This window comes from Syngnathus acus, chromosome 5 (assembly GCF_901709675.1).
Source record: "Syngnathus acus chromosome 5, fSynAcu1.2, whole genome shotgun sequence".
NCBI lineage: Eukaryota > Metazoa > Chordata > Actinopteri > Syngnathiformes > Syngnathidae > Syngnathus > Syngnathus acus.
Genome location: NC_051091.1, coordinates 11,091,289 through 11,107,859, shown reverse-complemented (window position 1 = coordinate 11,107,859; position 16,571 = coordinate 11,091,289). Strand labels below are relative to the sequence as shown.

At 42.8% G+C, this 16,571-nt stretch overlaps 3 protein-coding genes across 6 annotated transcripts; all 3 read right to left on the bottom strand.

The window, feature by feature from the left end:
* Positions 1-36: 36 nt before the first annotated feature.
* On the bottom strand, positions 37-9,181 carry LOC119122680 (poly(rC)-binding protein 2). 2 transcript variants are annotated; one of them, XM_037251144.1, is made up of 13 exons: positions 9,002-9,181; positions 7,728-7,871; positions 7,418-7,441; positions 7,307-7,339; positions 7,092-7,208; positions 6,645-6,776; positions 6,425-6,553; positions 6,183-6,257; positions 5,895-5,936; positions 4,631-4,703; positions 4,502-4,554; positions 4,261-4,430; positions 37-958 (listed from the first exon to the last, which is right to left on the bottom strand). In XM_037251144.1, the coding sequence occupies exons 2-13, from the start codon at positions 7,794-7,796 to the stop codon at positions 922-924; spliced, it is 954 nt and encodes a 317-aa protein (XP_037107039.1). In that variant the 5' UTR covers positions 7,797-7,871; positions 9,002-9,181; the 3' UTR covers positions 37-921. The 2 variants fall into 2 exon arrangements, with proteins under 2 accessions (XP_037107039.1, XP_037107038.1); XM_037251143.1 differs by having other exon boundaries at positions 4,631-4,730; positions 9,002-9,180.
* Positions 9,182-9,570: 389 nt separating this feature from the next.
* prr13 (proline rich 13) lies at positions 9,571-11,754 on the bottom strand. 2 transcript variants are annotated; one of them, XM_037252181.1, is made up of 5 exons: positions 11,608-11,698; positions 11,383-11,423; positions 10,911-10,957; positions 10,332-10,840; positions 9,571-9,987 (listed from the first exon to the last, which is right to left on the bottom strand). In XM_037252181.1, exons 3-5 carry the CDS (start codon positions 10,924-10,926, stop codon positions 9,931-9,933), a joined length of 582 nt encoding a protein of 193 aa, XP_037108076.1. In that variant the 5' UTR covers positions 10,927-10,957; positions 11,383-11,423; positions 11,608-11,698; the 3' UTR covers positions 9,571-9,930. The 2 variants fall into 2 exon arrangements, with proteins under 2 accessions (XP_037108076.1, XP_037108075.1); XM_037252180.1 differs by lacking the exon at positions 11,383-11,423 and having other exon boundaries at positions 11,608-11,754.
* On the bottom strand, positions 11,655-16,327 carry LOC119123247 (anti-Muellerian hormone type-2 receptor-like). 2 transcript variants are annotated; one of them, XM_037252179.1, is made up of 12 exons: positions 16,061-16,327; positions 15,033-15,224; positions 14,660-14,818; positions 14,425-14,517; positions 13,776-13,864; positions 13,484-13,705; positions 13,278-13,392; positions 13,066-13,211; positions 12,838-12,994; positions 12,575-12,711; positions 12,381-12,515; positions 11,655-12,303 (listed from the first exon to the last, which is right to left on the bottom strand). In XM_037252179.1, exons 1-11 carry the CDS (start codon positions 16,098-16,100, stop codon positions 12,399-12,401), a joined length of 1,467 nt encoding a protein of 488 aa, XP_037108074.1. In that variant the 5' UTR covers positions 16,101-16,327; the 3' UTR covers positions 11,655-12,303; positions 12,381-12,398. The 2 variants fall into 2 exon arrangements, with proteins under 2 accessions (XP_037108074.1, XP_037108073.1); XM_037252178.1 differs by having other exon boundaries at positions 11,655-12,515.
* Positions 16,328-16,571: the final 244 nt, after the last annotated feature.

Here is a 16,571-nt window from a genome sequence, read left to right as displayed (position 1 = left end):
TTAATGCTAATTACAAAGGACAAACAGCCGAGGGAGTGTGTTTAGAGCATTTCACATTTTTATTTTTTTTTAACAAATTTGTGGCACCCAAGATCTACAGTCTCAGAAAAAGAAAAACGTGCACAAATGTCCTTTTTTCCTGCAAATAATAATCATTAAAACAAAGAACTGAGCAAAGGAAAGAGCAGGAAACTAGTGTTAGCTTACGACCCCTTCTTTGCCTTCATTTTGTTTTCTTCGTAATAGCCTCATACCTGCTGCATGTGTCCCCCCTCCCGCCCCACTCTTCCTCCTGTCCTTTGGTAGTTAAAAAAAATACTTCTTCCATTTAAAACAAATATTCCAACTTTTTATGTCTTTTTATAAGTATTTAGCAGTCTTTACAACAAAAAAAACTTCCCCCCTCAAAAAACCCCGACAAAAGAATTTCCCAGCCCGGCAAAAACAAAACATGATCCATGGAGGGGAATGACATCAATAGGGAGCGTGCCTATGACGTATCAGCGATCGAATGTGCATCTACTACTCTGATGTGTAACAAAATACATTTTTAGGGGGATAAAAGAGTAACTCTATTCTGTATTTTTTCCAAAGAAAGCTATGCTGTACACAACTAAATCTAAATCTTCTTTTGTGGCTGCACTGAAACATGGAAGCTGGAAAAGGGCATCAAGACAAAGATATAAATTTAAAAAAAAAAAAACATTTTTGATTTAAGATCTCATCTCCCCAAAATCGGGGTCCTATATTCCTAGTTCAGGGGTGGACTAAAACAAATTTAAAAAAAAATAAATAATCATAAAGGCTGTGGATGAAGTGATGCTAACAATAAAGGAAGGAAGTGGTGTTATATAGGTGTAATATAGATTTTTGTTGATGATGTTGGTGGTGGTGAGATTTAGTGCAGACTGGGAGTCTCAATCAGTTGGCTGCCAATCCGGTGGCCTCAGAGGAAAGCCTGGAGCGGGACAAATACACACATACAATGCTTGGTTGGAGACCAACACCATTTATAGCCCACCAGGATTTTTTGCACAAGTTATAGTCGTGAACAATTAGAGCACGGGCGGACATTACGCGAGGTTAAGTACAACTTGTGCATTTACGTTGCCATGTTGCAGAGTGGCTGCGTCGAACTGTTGGGATGAAGGGTGTGAAAAGGCAATACGGTGTCATTTTAGTTTTTTTTAGTTTTCTTTCCCCCCTCACACAAAAACCCCCATGGAAGGGAAACGAAAATCTACATTTGAAGATGGGCTGCGCCAAAGATGTCAGGATAATAGGGTGCATGACATAAAAAATGCTTTTTTTATTTTTTAAATCATAAAATCTATGTATAATATTATCTATATGTATTAAACTGCCTCATGGGCTAAACAGACTAAGACAACATGTTCCTGTTCATTATGCGCCAGATGTCTTCATAGGGTGTGCAGTTTGACTTTATTGTAGTTTCAAAAGACAGTGGCTTACTTCCTTTACATTTTATGCAGGGCAACATTTAAAAGGTTACCCTAAACAATCATGCCAAGTCCTGGAACAGATCAAATGTTTCCTAAGAGAAAAAAAACAAGTGGCATCTTCAAAGATGAAATAGTTTTAAGTTTTACGGAGTGGCTTGTTACAAATGCTTTAGTATATTTAAGATGCTAAGAACAAGAGTGGGCTAACTATATTTTATTTTTAGGTTGAGTGCATAAATGAATCGGTGATCTCTGGCTCACTGTGGGACTCTGTAGTGGGACTTCCAAAGTGGGACTTTTACTGATCTAAATCACGGTTGAGTTGCAAGTTCAACAAAAATGGGGCAGTCCTTTCTTGCACGTAGCCTGATTATTCAACTTGCGCAAAAACACCTCAAAAAGTGAGCTTCGGACATCGACAGAAACCTCAAAGTATGGGCGGTACACAATTTGAGAGAAGTAATCAAGTATTGGAGGGGGATTACGACCCTTTTGTTTTTTTACTTTGATAATACTTTCATGACAATCATTTGATTGGTATGATTTGAATTCTTAAATTAAAATTAAATCTGGTATCCAGTAATCACTGCCATACAAATCACAAAGATATCAATTCCAGAGTTTACCTCAAACATAAAACTTGCTCAATTGAACCTGTCTGATAGCTATAAAAAAAAAAAAACATGCACTTTAATGCTGGTGACAGATTGAGCATGAATGGCAATTTACATTTTATATTTCTGATGAGGGAGAGGGGAAATTTGTTTTTGTGGAATTCAGCTCCACATTGGAAGTCCCACACCGCGAGCCAGACATCAACAAAACATGCTGCCAATCAATGACTTTTACACATGCGTACATCTACCTACACAATGTCTTGGGTGCATAGAGCCTTGAATAGAGAAAATGGCCAAGAGTGGCCAGTGGACTGATGGTGAGGAATACAGACTTTAATTTAAATTATAGAAATTAGGTTCATAGAAACAACCCTCGGCAAAAAAACAAAAACCCACAAAGCTCAATTGGAATTCATAGTGTGTATACCTGAGCGTGGACTAAAGCTCCTTTATGTACATAGGGCGGGGAAAAAAAACAAAAAAACACTCGCTGTTACCGAGGTGATGCCTAAACAAATTACTAGCACAAGCATGACATCATCTTGGGAGAAAGAGCTGCTACCTGAGCACATCTTAAACACACACAGAGGAAAAAAAGGCTTCAGCGGACATATCCGCTCTGCATGCAAAAGTCACTTAGTTCGAATAGTAATCATAACAATAATCACACTTGACAGGCAAGGAAGTAAATTAGGCAGCAAATTGTGTGCGCGCGTGTGTGTAAGGTTGCAAAATTCTGGTAATTTTCAAAGTTGCAAACTTTTCACCAATGAAACAAATTGGCAATTCAAATTTAGTTGGGGGAAAATATATTTTAGGATAATCCTGAAAGAAAGAAGTACAGTTGTTTGTGTGACTTATTACAGATTCAAAGTACTGTACTGCAGTAAATAAACGGTCTTTCGTACTAACGCTTAATCTGCCTTTACAATAAATGTGGACACGGACTTTGAAATTTACTGTGAACTTACCAGAAATCTTGCAAGGTGTTGTGACGTATGCGAGTGTGTGTGTGTGTGCGTGTGTTTAGTAGACGTGGCCAAAGCAGGTGTAGGCAGCGGACGTGTTAGTAAGGGGAAAGCCGTCGCCGCTTGGACTTGGAGCCCAGCTCGGGGGCCATTTTGGGCTCAGGGTTGGCGGCCCCGCTGACAACATGGAGGGCCAGCAGAGGCAGGGGCTTGAGTGTGAGGAGACTGGACACACAGGCGGGAGAGGGGTCAGAGGAGGATGTGGTGGAGGAAGAAGGAGGAGGAGGCCCAGGAGGTAACAAGGACAGAGGGATGGAGGCTGAGGGGGGCACCACACAGGAGGAGGAAGCAGAGGAGGTGCTAGTAGTAGTAGCAGCAGTGGTAGTAGAGGTGGTAGTAGAGGTGGAGGAAGGGCACGGGCTGCTCGGTTCGGGGTTCAAGGAGGAGGAGGAGGAAGAGGAGGAGGAGGGAGGAGGAGGAGGTTTAGAGGACTCTACACTGTAGAAAAGGAGACAAGGAGAGAGAAAGAGGGACAACACAGTCGGGATGGGTCACAGGGCAGGTTGGTCAGTGGGCAAATGGCGGAAGAAGGGTAGGCTTTTTGTGGTTGATGTTGTTGGGGGGAGTGTGGGGGGGGGCCGCGAAACGTGAGCGTGTCATGTTGACCAAATAAAGAGCTAGGTAAGCTCTGCTGCATGCTAATGCATGGTTGTCCAACAAAATGCATGCCAATCTAAACTCGGGGCATTAGCTACTCAAATTATTTTGTATTCATTATACAAATTCTTATATTACGTTTATTAATGTGACTAATATGTGACGAAAAGTGAAGAAAACTGCCCCCTTGCATTAGTCTTTTTTTTTTTGCTTTACAACATTTCCTACAAATTCATCTATTGTGCTTTTTTTTTTTTCTTCTTCTATCTTCACGTATTCGTTGAGAAAAGAGAAAAAAAAAAAAGTCAAACAAAAATGGGGTGCAAGGGAACTATGTTGAAGCAAGGGAAGGTGCTTCAGTTAGACCACAGCCCTATTTACTAGCTTTGCCATCTTGCAGCTTCTCTAGGCAATTCTAATTTTATTTAAGGCGCGTGTCATTCACTCGCGGATTTTCTCCAAAGCTGATTGTGGAAATTTGACCCCAATGTTACCGTTCAAAATTGAATTTGACTACTTGGTGGAAATGACCGTCAAGTGGCGGTGTGTACTGACCTGGCGTTGATGAGGTACTCCGCCAAGCTGATGCTGGCAGGTGAACCCGTGATGGTCACCTGTCGGTCGGTGGAGCCGTCCACCGGGTTCGCTATCTTGATCTGGGCGCCCGACATTTGTCTGATCTCATTGATCTTGGCGCCTTGGCGGCCAATGATGCATCCGATGAGCTGAAGAGGAAGAATAGCTTAAGCCACAAATAGTTAAACGTAAACCTGAAAATGTATAGAAGTATGCTTACCTCGTTTGGAATTTTCATCTCATTAGAACTGGTCTGAGCGGAAGCATCGATTCCTAACAAAAAATATTTTAACAACATGAGAACTTGTCGCACGTCGGCAACCTGGGTGTCCAAGTAGAAAGCACGTACCGGTGAATCCCTGGTTGCTGTGCGCAATGGGGAAGGGGCTCTGCTGCATAGCCAGCTGGTGAAGCTTGGTGAGCTGTGGAGAGATAGCAGCAGAGGAAGACTGTGAGAGGAAGAGAGAGGAGAGGGAAAAGGAGGATAGGGGAAAACAAGGAGAGTGAAAAGGGGAGGGGGTGAAAAACACGACACAAATCAAAGTCAGCTCGAAACATTCGAATGACATCTGAAGGGAAGTACATACAACACAGCAGGCTAAGGGGGGGTTGAAAAGATCCTTCTGACCGTGTCAATCAAGACCTAGCATGACCATCCAAGAGTTGCTTTTCACTGCATGGGTCAGGTCAAGTGACAAAATTCAATTTTTTCGTGTCACAACTGGGACATGCATCATTGCAGTATGATCAAAATAAACAATCTATGCACTTTCATTCAAATTGACATTCAGTGCCATTAAATGGGAGTTCTGCTGTGTAAACGCAGTCTTTTGAGAATGCAGAAAATTTGATACAGCTCTCGTGGTGGCTATATGTTGGTGCACTTAAAGTGTACGCCAAACATTCTTTCATTGTAGCACCACTATTAAAATAGGAATTTCTGAAGACAAAAAGGGGAAGGATAATAAAGTCAGGTAGCAAAAGAAAATCAAGGGAAACAAACAAGGGATTTTTTTAAGGAACAACAGAGAGTGAGCAGCAGATGGCCAATGATGGAGCCGTGGAGAGTCTGGACAAAATAAAGCTGGACGGACACACTGACTGGACCATATTAGACCGTCAACTCGACCTATGTAAATGAGAATCAACTACCCTGCTCGAGAGAGCAAAAGGTTCCGCACAAGTTCATTGGGTGACACATGCACATCTGTCATTAAAGCAAGCACAAGGCAAAAAGATAGTGGGGGCGTCAATAATGATAGAGCGGAGAACACAATAGTGGGGGCGTCAATAATGATATAGCAGAGAACACAATAGTGGGGGCGTCAATAATGATATAGCGGAGAACACAATAATGGGGGCGTCAATAATGATATAGCGGAGAACACAGTGATCAAGAGCTCTTAAAATGCGACTTATAAAACGATTGCTCTTTGAAGTTAAAGCACAATTCATCTGCTTCATGAGCTGTCGCTCGTGGCCCTTCACGAAAAAGGAACTTTCCCGTTTCCATCTGACAAACGCAAAACTAGGTGGCCGGCGTGACGTGAAGAGGGAATGGGTGGTGTCTGCATGGCTTATTTCTCTCTGCAACAAGCAGAAACTTCACTTACATCTGGCTGTGGAATGGCGTGCTGTCCTTGTACCGCATAGGCCTGAAACAAATGAGAACAACTTTCACAGGCCTTGCATCGGTCGCCGGCTCAAGCTAATAAAAGGATCAACAACAACAACAACAAGTCCTGTCCAAAGTCTCCACATTTCTTGAAAAGGAAACCTCTTTGGGGACATGAAAGAGAAATGGAGGAAGCCAGAGGAAGGCATAGCTTCTTTTCAAGAAATACGCCCAAACACATCGACGCACGATGTCTGACAACTAGCAAATGAACGTGGGCGTGTACCTGTCCGCCTGCGAAGATGACGGGGGATCCCGAAGGTTTGGGTCTGTAGGGAATCGTGACGCCCTTCGGGGGGGACTGTGCAGGGGGACACGCAAGACAGATGTATGAGCACATCCTCAGCAAATCAATGTGTTTGAACAAATGAAGGCCAAGCCCATATCTAATTAAAAAATATATGGTGTTAATGAACTTTACTTTAACGCACACCAACTTAGTCTTCCCTGGTAGAGGTTCCTCCTTACCTCGAGCATGACCACACAAATCTGCTTGACGCACTCGATGATCGACTGGGGCGTTCCAGCTATGCTGATGGCACGCTCCGTGGAGTTGGGCAGCATGTCACCTGCCACTTGGACCTGAGCACTGGTTGACTGACAGCACAACAAATCGAAGGGGAATGAGGCAGGGAAGAAGAGCAGGGGGGGAGGAAGAAGCAGCAGTAGCAGACTCTTGTTTGGCTACCTCTCGGATTTCCTTGATCTTGCAGCCACCTTTGCCAATGAGGGAGCCGCACTGACTGGCGGGCACCACGATGCGCAGGGTCACCGGGGGCCTGCTGGCGGCTGTGCTGTTTGTCATCGAGCTGCTGATGTCCTGAGGGCACAGTGCGGTCCATTTAGAAAAGTTAATCCTCGCCAATTGTGTTGTGGTGCAAACCATCCAATTTTACTTTGTCTGGAAAATGTTGTATTTATTAAAAATAATCAACGTTGGCACCACTTTATTGTTTTTTTTTTTTTACAATTATTTCAATATGAGGTGGTAGCTTTACTTAGCTTTACTGTAGCAGCCCCTAAGATATCACTGCATATATATTCTGACATTTTTCTTGGATGATGTGCCTTGACTCTAATAGGTTGAGGAAACAGTATGGCTGTCCATCTGCAATTTCTTTAGCAAGAGCCCCACCTCTTCCAGTTTATCAATGATCATAGAGAAGGCCTTGAAGATGGCGGTGGTCGGCCCCGCCAAAGTGATGATTCTCTCGGGACAGTTGCCCTCGGAGATGTTGATGCGCGCCCCGCTCTGCACGGAAAAAAACAAGTGAGGGCGTGAAGAACAACCACTTGGCAATAACTGTCACATTGTGCTTATTTGGAGAGAAGGACACGCAGGAAAGTCACCTCTTCACGCATCTTCTTCACAGATTCGCCTTTCTAAAATGCACGACATAAAAATAAAGTTCAGTATCAGAAAACCCCCTTCCAACTGAATTGTGCTCTGTCAAGTCTCACCTTTCCAATGATGCTGCCAACTTCCTGAAATGACAAAACACTGTTCATTAGGTTTCATCACATATTGGAGAAATACATTTGTAGTCTTAACGGTTCTTTTTTTACCATGAAAACTATATCAGGCCCATTTAATATTTAAGAGCATGTAAATACACTAGTTTGCACGAAACAATTCTTACAGGTTCCACTGTTAGGACTGCAAAGCTACACGATCTCTCAGCTGTACCAAGTCAATACCATGACTCATCACATCAAGTCCCCAGAGGCAGGTCATTCAGGTGAACGATGCCATTGCCTCCTGATACCTCACCTTGCCGTGCATGAGCAGCCTAATGGTAAGAGTGACATTGAGCCCTCCTTCAATCACACCGGAGTCCATAGCTGCAGCTGCCGTGTGTGGGCCTTCCGTGCCGAACTTAGGGGGACCGGGTTGGTCTTTGGTCACAGAAAAAATCTGGAGGGAGGACAGCAGCATAAGTACCCAATGCCTTGAAATAAGGCCGCTATTCTTAGCAATAGATGGTATTGGCCCATCAGTACCTAGGATGGAGATCAAACATTTCTTATATGGCTTTGAAGCAAAGCAAAAAAAAAAAAAAAAAAAAAAAAACAGCTCTACACCAGTGGTACAAGTTGCAGAGTTTTGCTTAGCTGGTAATACGTTGTTAGCCTACTTTTATGCCAAAATTGTCCTTTTAGCATGCTAGTAAAAGACAGACATTCTACTAGTGCACCGAGCTGTCTTACTAGCGGGGACAAAGAGTGAACTAGTACATAGTGACGAAGATGAAATTCAAGGCTATCAAAAAAGGCTCTAGCGGCTTTCCAAAGTTAGGGCATAAGCTATCTAGATAAGCAACCTCAAAGGACTCACAAGCACAACTCCATATTATTATCGTTTAACTTTATAGTTCTAATATGAATATCAAAATCAAGTTTGAGAATATAATTTGAAGTTTAGGGAGTTAAGCCGAAATAAATTACGATAAAACGGCCAGCACCGCTTGCCGGCTAACAGTTTCGTCATCACTAGCAGCGTGCCAAGTCGGCGTCTGCCCCCTCAAATCCATTACAAAACACTTTTGATTTCTTCTAAAGACTTCGAACATAATAACTACGCAACTCAAATGTCCCCTAAATTAGGGTTTTGCCGTTTACTTTAGGATAAAGTACTTAGATTTGTAGAAATTAGCATTTTAGAGGCTTTTCAATCGGGGGGTTGGGAGGGGGGGAATGAATGGAGCATGCGCACGCTAGTTAGCATTGCTAACTACCATCTTGTATTTTAATACCAATAGCGACAATTTACTTCATTTTGTACGATCTTTATGATAGACTACACGCTGATCATAAAACATTTGAGTAAAACAATGGGATATAGGGGCTTGAAATAACCGTTAAACTTGACGTTTCCGGTGCAAGGCTGAGCTAACAAAGCTAATTTTAAACGGCGCACTCACCGTGGTCGCCGCGGCCTACTAGCACGATGCTAAGCTAAACTAAGCGAAGCGCAATTTCTTTCCGCTTCTTCGGACCACAACAACACGCGAAACATAAACAATTAAGCTCGGAGGCCGAACTTACCCGGTTCGAGCGCTGGAAGGTGACCGGGGGATGGGTTGGGGTTGTGAGGGTAGAAGGGGAGAGGTTCGGGAGGGTAGAAACCCAGGGGGGGAAGAGTTTAGAGAGGACTCGGGGGAAGAGGGAAGAGTGATGTGAGCTCGAGCTTCACTCTTATTCACAAAGACAACAACATGGCGACCTCCGAACTTTCCCCTTTCACCCAAGCCGAACCGACATCCTGTGTGCGATCCGCCCAATTTGGAAAAAATACATTATAATAGAAAAGCGTTATACGTACTTTGGAAAATGGAAAACACACAGATAATTTTTTTTTTTTTTAATGTGAGTAAAAAGTTTTGCGTTGTTGCTTTGAGACGTTCACGTGCATTCATAAAAGTTATGCCTAAACTCCTCTCGAACAAAATTTGAAAATTATTATAACACATGTATGTTGAGATGATTAACAGAAACGACTACATGAATAAATTCAAATAAAAACGTCTCGTTTAAGAGGCGTAATATAATTTATTATAACAATCTAATGAGCTGTACTGTACACGTAGCCATTAACAGCACAAATGAGACACAGATAGCTTTTTTTGTACATTTATTGTAATCAATCACCATTTTAAAAAAGTAATGCATTCCTTCCAAAACACAGTGATATAAGAATCAACAAGTGTAACATGTTAGTGGCTGAGAGAAAGATTTCCTGAAAGATACAAAATACAGCCTATAAAATCGTAACCTACATCATTGCATAATCTTGTCAAAGTAGTCATTAAATAGCTTTTAGCAGTAAGCCCCTTTATATTTAGATGGAGTTACAGTATACTGTATCCAGAGAAATCCCATAGTTTTTTTGCTTTTTTTGATAATGCCTTTCAGCAGTTATCCACATTTTAATTGTGTGGTGGCATACAGTACAATTTATACATTGGATCATAGCCTTAGTCGCTGCTACTGCTGCTGCTGCTGCTGCTGCTACTACTACTGCCACTGGAGGACTGTGGGGACAGACAATTAAATACGTTAATGCATGTTAAGAGGGGGAAAATAAACAATACTTAATGATTCATTTTTTGTAACAACAATTATGAGTGTCACATTCAAAATGTTTTGCTATTGATGGCCGGATCCACTGGAAATGAATTATAGTGGGTGTCCACATACTTGTGTTTTTTATTACAACATTTTATCACATTTTTCTCAATGCAATTATAATGGGCATCAATTATATGCATTTTTGCTATTCGAGGACTGGGACGGTACCTATTCTCAAATAACAGGGGGTCCACTGCAACCCTAATACCATCACCAAGCTTGTGATTGTGAGTGGTGCCAGTCTCACCTTGCCCCCATGTTTGTGGTGGCCGTGCATCCCGTGCCCTTTCTTTAGCTTCTTCCCCTTCTTCAACTTCTTGTGGCCTTTATGTCCATGCATCCCCATAGCCATGCCAGCCATACCAGCCATGCCAGCCATGCCAGCCATCCCAGCCATTCCAGCCATGCCCCCGCCTCCATGGAGGGGATTGACCCCCCCATGGTAGCCTTTGTTGTGGTGGTGGCCCTTTTTTTTCTGGTGGTGGCCTTTTGGGGAGCGCGGGTACACTCCGGCCTGGACGCCTCCGACAGGGGCGACAGGATACCCGCCAGGCCCCACAGGATAGGAGTGAGGTCCCGCAACGCCAGCGTATGGCGTCACACCCCGGGATGCGTTGGGTATCATGGCGGGGTTGACGCCTCCTGGATACTGAACAGGCAGGTACTGTTGAGATGGAGGCTGTGGGTAGGCTCCTGCAGGAGGGATGGAGGGGTACGCGGGGTTGTAGCCAGGGGGGAAGGCTGGGTTGGATGGACCTAATGTAAACACACAATTATTCAAACATTCAATGCTGCCACTTTTTTGTACCCCGCAAAAACTGTATACCTTGATTTGGCCACATGGTCGGTCACACTTCAGGTGTTATGAAAGTTCTGGAAAGACATGAAGAAAAAAATAACAGATTAATAATTCATTGGAAACCAGATGATTATTATTATTTGACTTTCTGTTTTTTAATGGAACAAACAGGGCAACATTAATGCATTGGCAGTGGCAATAATCTTTAGTTTGCGTTGATTACTGTACATGTTTTAAATTTGAGATTTATAGTGAATATTTTATTTAACTGGTGTACGAAAATTGTCAAAACAGCAAATGTCAGCAAATGTTATGCACTTTCATCTATAAGGAAATACATTACTATAAAAAAATGTGCTGTACGCTACTTTTGATTATTTTTAGATTTTGCGTATAACGCGATTAATCGTGATTAATGTGTGTGTGTGGGGGGGGGGCACAGAGCCATCGCTGATAAAAAATTTAAAAAAAGAATTGCTGTTGACAGGTGTAAACTTAACGAATAATGATGTGTCGCCTTTTTTGGTCAGTAAACTCGGTCTGTTGGTTGAGACAACAGAATGGAACATTTTCGTGACATAACTAGGTGTCGCTGAGTCCATGTTAAGCGTCAACTACGACGGTCACTCAACAGTTCGAACTTCGACTTTTTAGATAAACGCAGATTGTAACGCAAATACAGAAAGTAAGTATTTAAATATATATGAAGTGATCCCAAGCTCACCTTTGCTTTATTTAATCGTTGTCTTCCGTATTGATTGACGCGCAGTCTCTGACGCAACTGGAGAGAAAGAAACATGCGCAGGACGAGGAAGCCGCACCCAAACTTAAAATCACAAGCACCTGCCTCTACATTTACATGCAGAAACACTAAAGAGTGTTGCTTAAGTGTTTCCATACGCAAACAACTACCGTTTGTTGCGACGAATGGAGGAGAATGTAGTGACGAGTCTGACGACGTATACACTGACTCACTATACACCTGAGGTACACTTGCACTGAATACAGTAGTTCCTCGGTTTACGACGGAATTCCGTCCCACCGGAATGCGTATTACTATTACTAAACCTAATATTTAAGTCACAACAGTTAGTCGTTGAACGAAAAACACTTACAGGCCACAAACATAAAATAATCAAATCAAAAACAATAATGTGCATGTCGTGTTGTATCGGTAATATCGTAAACCGAAGACACTCCACTTGGCTAATTTTTTTTATTTTGTATCTATGTCAACAAACAAAATGGGGAGATTTTCCTCCGTTCACATCTTTTTACCTGATTGACTTTGGAAAAAGAATAGAATATCCACACACTTTAAAAAGGTCATCACTGAATGGTGCGGATACAGTGAAAGTGAGGATAAGATAATTAATGTGGAGCTGTGTTGCACAGCGATGCCAAAAACATTTCTTAATGAATAATATTTAGTAACTGATATTTAAGACACCACAGAACTGCTGAAACACACGTAAAAGTTTTGAAGACTCTTCTAGACAAGCTGTGAAACAAGTGTCATACTAAAGAATTGGACTGCAGAAAGACTAATCTGTCCACGACACAATGAGCAGTCAGACGGGCATCCGGGTCCATGTCCCAGCATTCGGTCAGCAGATCCTGCAGCAGCGGTCCCTGAGATGGGCCCAAGAGTAATTCAGTGGGAATTCAGTGAGGCTAGTGGGAAAGCATACCTGTCTCAGCTGATGCCAATGCTCAGGGATGGAGGGTCTTTTTCCCATGTGAGAAACATAGACAATGAGTCTCTCCTGACTCATGTGGCTTCCCAGTTCACGCTCATACGGGAGGTGGTGTTGTGGCACGGTGCCGTCTGCAGAGGGAGACATTCACTCACTGCGTGGTGAGACTGGAAGAACCCTCACCCCAAACCAAGCTCTCCTCTATGCTGGATTGTGCATAAATGTTATGGCCTGTCGGTGTGCATTATGAATTTGACCTTCAAACAAGTCAGCGCAGCGCATGCAGATCTCCCACAGCAGCAAACTCAAAGCGTAGACGTCCCCGTGCAGAAAGCAGCTGCTGAAGAGGCTGACACAACCATCCAGGATCTCAGGGGCCACATAGCACAGGGTGCATGCTGCCTGACTGTGACGCTGTGGATGAACACAAATGTGGCACAATGACCGGGTTACATCTTGCCATAGCAGATTCATAGAGTTGTCACCGTTAGCTTTCCCATTTGGCGATGGCCTGGGCATGAACACGTGATGATGGAGCTTCCAAAATCACACAATGCACAAGTGCCATCTGCCCGGACAAGCACGTTGAAGCTGCTGAGGTCTCTGTGGGCCACAGGCGGTTTGTGGCCCTCTGAAATAAATGTCAGTGAAAAGACCATTACACAAATGGAGAGGAAAAGTAAAAAATCATGCCCACCTTGCGTGTACAGATTGGTGTGGAGATAGGAGAGTCCCTGTGCTAAAGACAGGCACAACTTGAGTGACAACGGCCAGCTGCAGGTGTTCAGGCCCAGAAAGGAGTGCAAAGAGCCCTGAAAAGTACAGACAAACAAACAAACGAGTCATTTTCCACACTTACAACCTGCATTGCCCAATATTTTTGGATTCAATCTTGATGCTCACATGTTCTGCAAATTGCAGGAAAAGAAGCCAGCTGTTATCTTGCGACCTTCTCCCGGTACCAAGAAAGCGAATGATCCCGGCGTGCCTCATCAGTGGGAGCCCATAGACTTCCTTCTCGGAAGTGAACGCATCCTGAGCGCCGGCGGGGAAGACTTTCACGGCCACCATAGAGCCTTGGTATGTTCCTCGCCAAACCGTGGCAAAACGCCCACGGGCCACAATCTAAGCGAGACACAAGTATTTTAAGATTGGACCCGCGCTTTTAATCAGTTAACCTTTTCAAACTGTTTACTTGTTGCAGTTGAACATCAGTGACGTCAATCTGGGACGTTTGGGAGGGACTCACTGGCGCGATTGAAAGGCTCGCCTGGGCAGTCTCCTCTAAAATAAACAAAGTCAATATCGACGTTAAAATGACACCACTGTGTTGCTATTGCTATTTGAGGAAATAGAAGAAGCTCAGGTGCACGAAGGGAGTGTTACAGCTGAGATAAGCACCAAGGTCGACAGTCGCAAGGTCAAACAAAAGCAGTGTGTGGGGGTGAAATACCTTACAAGGCTCAAAATAACCCGTTTTGTCGTATTTTAGTAAAAAGGCTAAGTCTCCGCCTCGTCAAAACACTAACAAGCCCTGGAAAACATCGCTAGGCATTTATATATGTTATATTGCCAATTTGTTATTGTTTAGGCAAATCCATGCTTTAGGTACCTGAGATTAACCTGAAAAAAAAACCACTCCTCAAAATTGGAAAATTGCTCCTTAAATGAAGTCACTGATTCGCAAAAGTTCACCACAGAAAAAAACGAAACAATTATTTCCAAAACCCAGTGTTTTCATTCATCTGCAATGTGGCAAAAATTCTTCACACCTTAAATAAAAAATCTAAATCGAGTTAGAACACTCTCCCTTAGAATCACATGAAATATAAGGAATCCGGTACCTTTTTGTTGCGAGAGACATCTCCGCTGCACCGCCGCCATCACCAGCAGGCACACGACCAGCATAGAGAAAACTACCATGAGCCGGGTTTTGCCTATAAAGACAAGCATTAGTTTCACGGAGGATGTTCCAAATATTTTCTGGGATTTATTTGGACAATGGTATACAACGTCAGTGGAATCTAGTATGTCATGCAAAAGCCAAGTTCTGGGGTTGCTGATGAAGATACAACAAACCCATGGAGCTGGAGGGCCTCGGCTCTTGCGGTGACACACCCCAGGTGACGTTGAGGTTACACAGGTCCGTGTTGCACACACACTTGACCAGCTTGTTGTTGAAGCGGTGCTGCGCCTTGCAGGTGGCATCGGGGCACGACTTTTCAAAGATATCGCAAGCTTTAACGGAACATGGGGATGAATTAGATACTGCCTGAAGGAGTCACATCATTGGCGAGATAAAAGTTTTAGTTCAGCGGAATGTCCATGTCATAATAGCAAGCTTATACAATTGACAAAAGGCATATATTTGAGACTGAGAAGTATTTTTATGGCTTCAATGAAAGTAGGTCATTTGTATGTGTCTCTCCAAGAAAATGTCTTGTCTTCTTACCAAGAGTGTCAACCTCCAGCTGACCATTGACAACGAGGAAGTAGCCCACACAGCAGTGCGTGTTCTCGCAGACCTGAACGGAGCCATTCACGTTGCCCGCCTTCAGTTTCTCCTTGTTGTGCGCTTTGACCTTGAAGGCGCACTGCCTCCTCTCATTCGACGAAGGGCCGCACACACAAGGAAAGATGCGTTCTGAGAAGAGTGACAATGCTGAATTTAGGTGTAATATGACTTCGGGGTGTCAAAATCACCCCAAGGAAATTGCTGGGGGTTTTCGCCTTCTACGAAGTGTAATTGCGCATCCACTCCAGTAGGTAGCAATGCTGCTGTCATTGTCAGAATGAGCTTCAAGGTGTGTTTGTTTTTGCACCAGCATGCACACAAATAACATGGAGTGACAAGCCTTTAAGAGACAATATGGAATAATATTTAACACTGAAAATAAAAGTATAGACCAAAACCCAATGTTGATAAAGATACTTTGCTTTAAGCCGATCTATTTTTCTTTTCCTGTTGTATTTACTGTAGATGAGGCTACAATGTTTCGCAACATTGTATAAAGTACTGATAACAACTTCATAGTCAAAAAGACAATATTATTTATGGTCATGGCGGGGAGTTGTGGGAGTGTCACTTTCATCTTCCTGTAACAGAAAATAATTTAAAAGCAATGGTCTAAGTCTGCGACTTACTGACAAGTCGTTTATGAGATGGCAGAATGTAGAATACAATTTTGTGTTTCCACTTGCTGCCATTCATACAAAATAAACACCAAGCATTTCTTTTTCAAAAGTAAAATAACCTTCAAAAGTTAAAATGATCTTTTCTGCTACTTGAAATTCATTAAAAAAAATGACAAGGGGAAAAAAAAATCATTCAGTAAATGATCAATGTCCTCATAGGTAATTATTGTGTGTATTGTATCCATAGCTCATCCTACTAGTATGATGACAATAAACAGCTATTATGGCCTTTACATGAAAATATGAAAAGTATATGGTTTTATTAAAAAATTAAAGGCGACTCACCCAGCGCCAGCAGAAAAAGGGACCAGCGTCGTAGAAACATGGTCACTCAAAACCTGGACTGGCCGATAAGCAAGGCTGTGTGAGATTTCTTTTTTCCCAATCTCAAGCAGTCATGGGAATGTGAGGGGAGTCTCCGACACTTCCCAGCATCACTCCCACAAGTGCACACCTGCAGTTTGCCACACACAAATAACATATTTTCCAAAAGTAGCTTTACGGAGAGACACCTCCAATGAGGGAGGATGAGTGGGGAGAATAAGTTTTTTTTTTTTTTAATAAATAGATTGTATATTGTGTACTATGTCTTGTCACCGTGGGATAGTGGGAAACATAATTTCGATCTCTTTGTGTCTTGACGTGCAGAAATTGACAATAAAGCAGACTGACTTTTTTCTGAAATATGAGTATTCGTGATATAAAAAGACCAACTGGTAACCAAGGCACTTTGGTTAAAAGTTTAATTCACAAAAATACATTGACCAATATCATGAAAATGTACTAAAATGTACTT

Excerpts from the sequence above, each read along its gene's own strand:
- LOC119122680 (XM_037251143.1), bottom strand. The coding sequence starts at position 7,796 with ATGGACTCCGGTGTGATTGAAGGAGGGCTCAATGTCACTCTTACCATT. Across the intron at positions 4,731-5,894 it reads ACGCCATTCCACAGCCAGAT|TCTTCCTCTGCTGCTATCTC; the intron begins GTAAGTGAAGTT and ends TTCCTCTCACAG. Across the intron at positions 4,555-4,630 it reads CAGCAACCAGGGATTCACCG|GAATCGATGCTTCCGCTCAG; the intron begins GTACGTGCTTTC and ends ATTTTTTGTTAG.
- prr13 (XM_037252180.1), bottom strand. Across the intron at positions 9,988-10,331 it reads ACCACAAACATGGGGGCAAG|TCCTCCAGTGGCAGTAGTAG; the intron begins GTGAGACTGGCA and ends CTGTCCCCACAG.
- LOC119123247 (XM_037252178.1), bottom strand. The coding sequence starts at position 16,100 with ATGTTTCTACGACGCTGGTCCCTTTTTCTGCTGGCGCTGG. Across the intron at positions 14,518-14,659 it reads GAGGCCCTCCAGCTCCATGG|GCAAAACCCGGCTCATGGTA; the intron begins GTTTGTTGTATC and ends TTGTCTTTATAG. Across the intron at positions 13,212-13,277 it reads CACCAATCTGTACACGCAAG|AGGGCCACAAACCGCCTGTG; the intron begins GTGGGCATGATT and ends CATTTATTTCAG.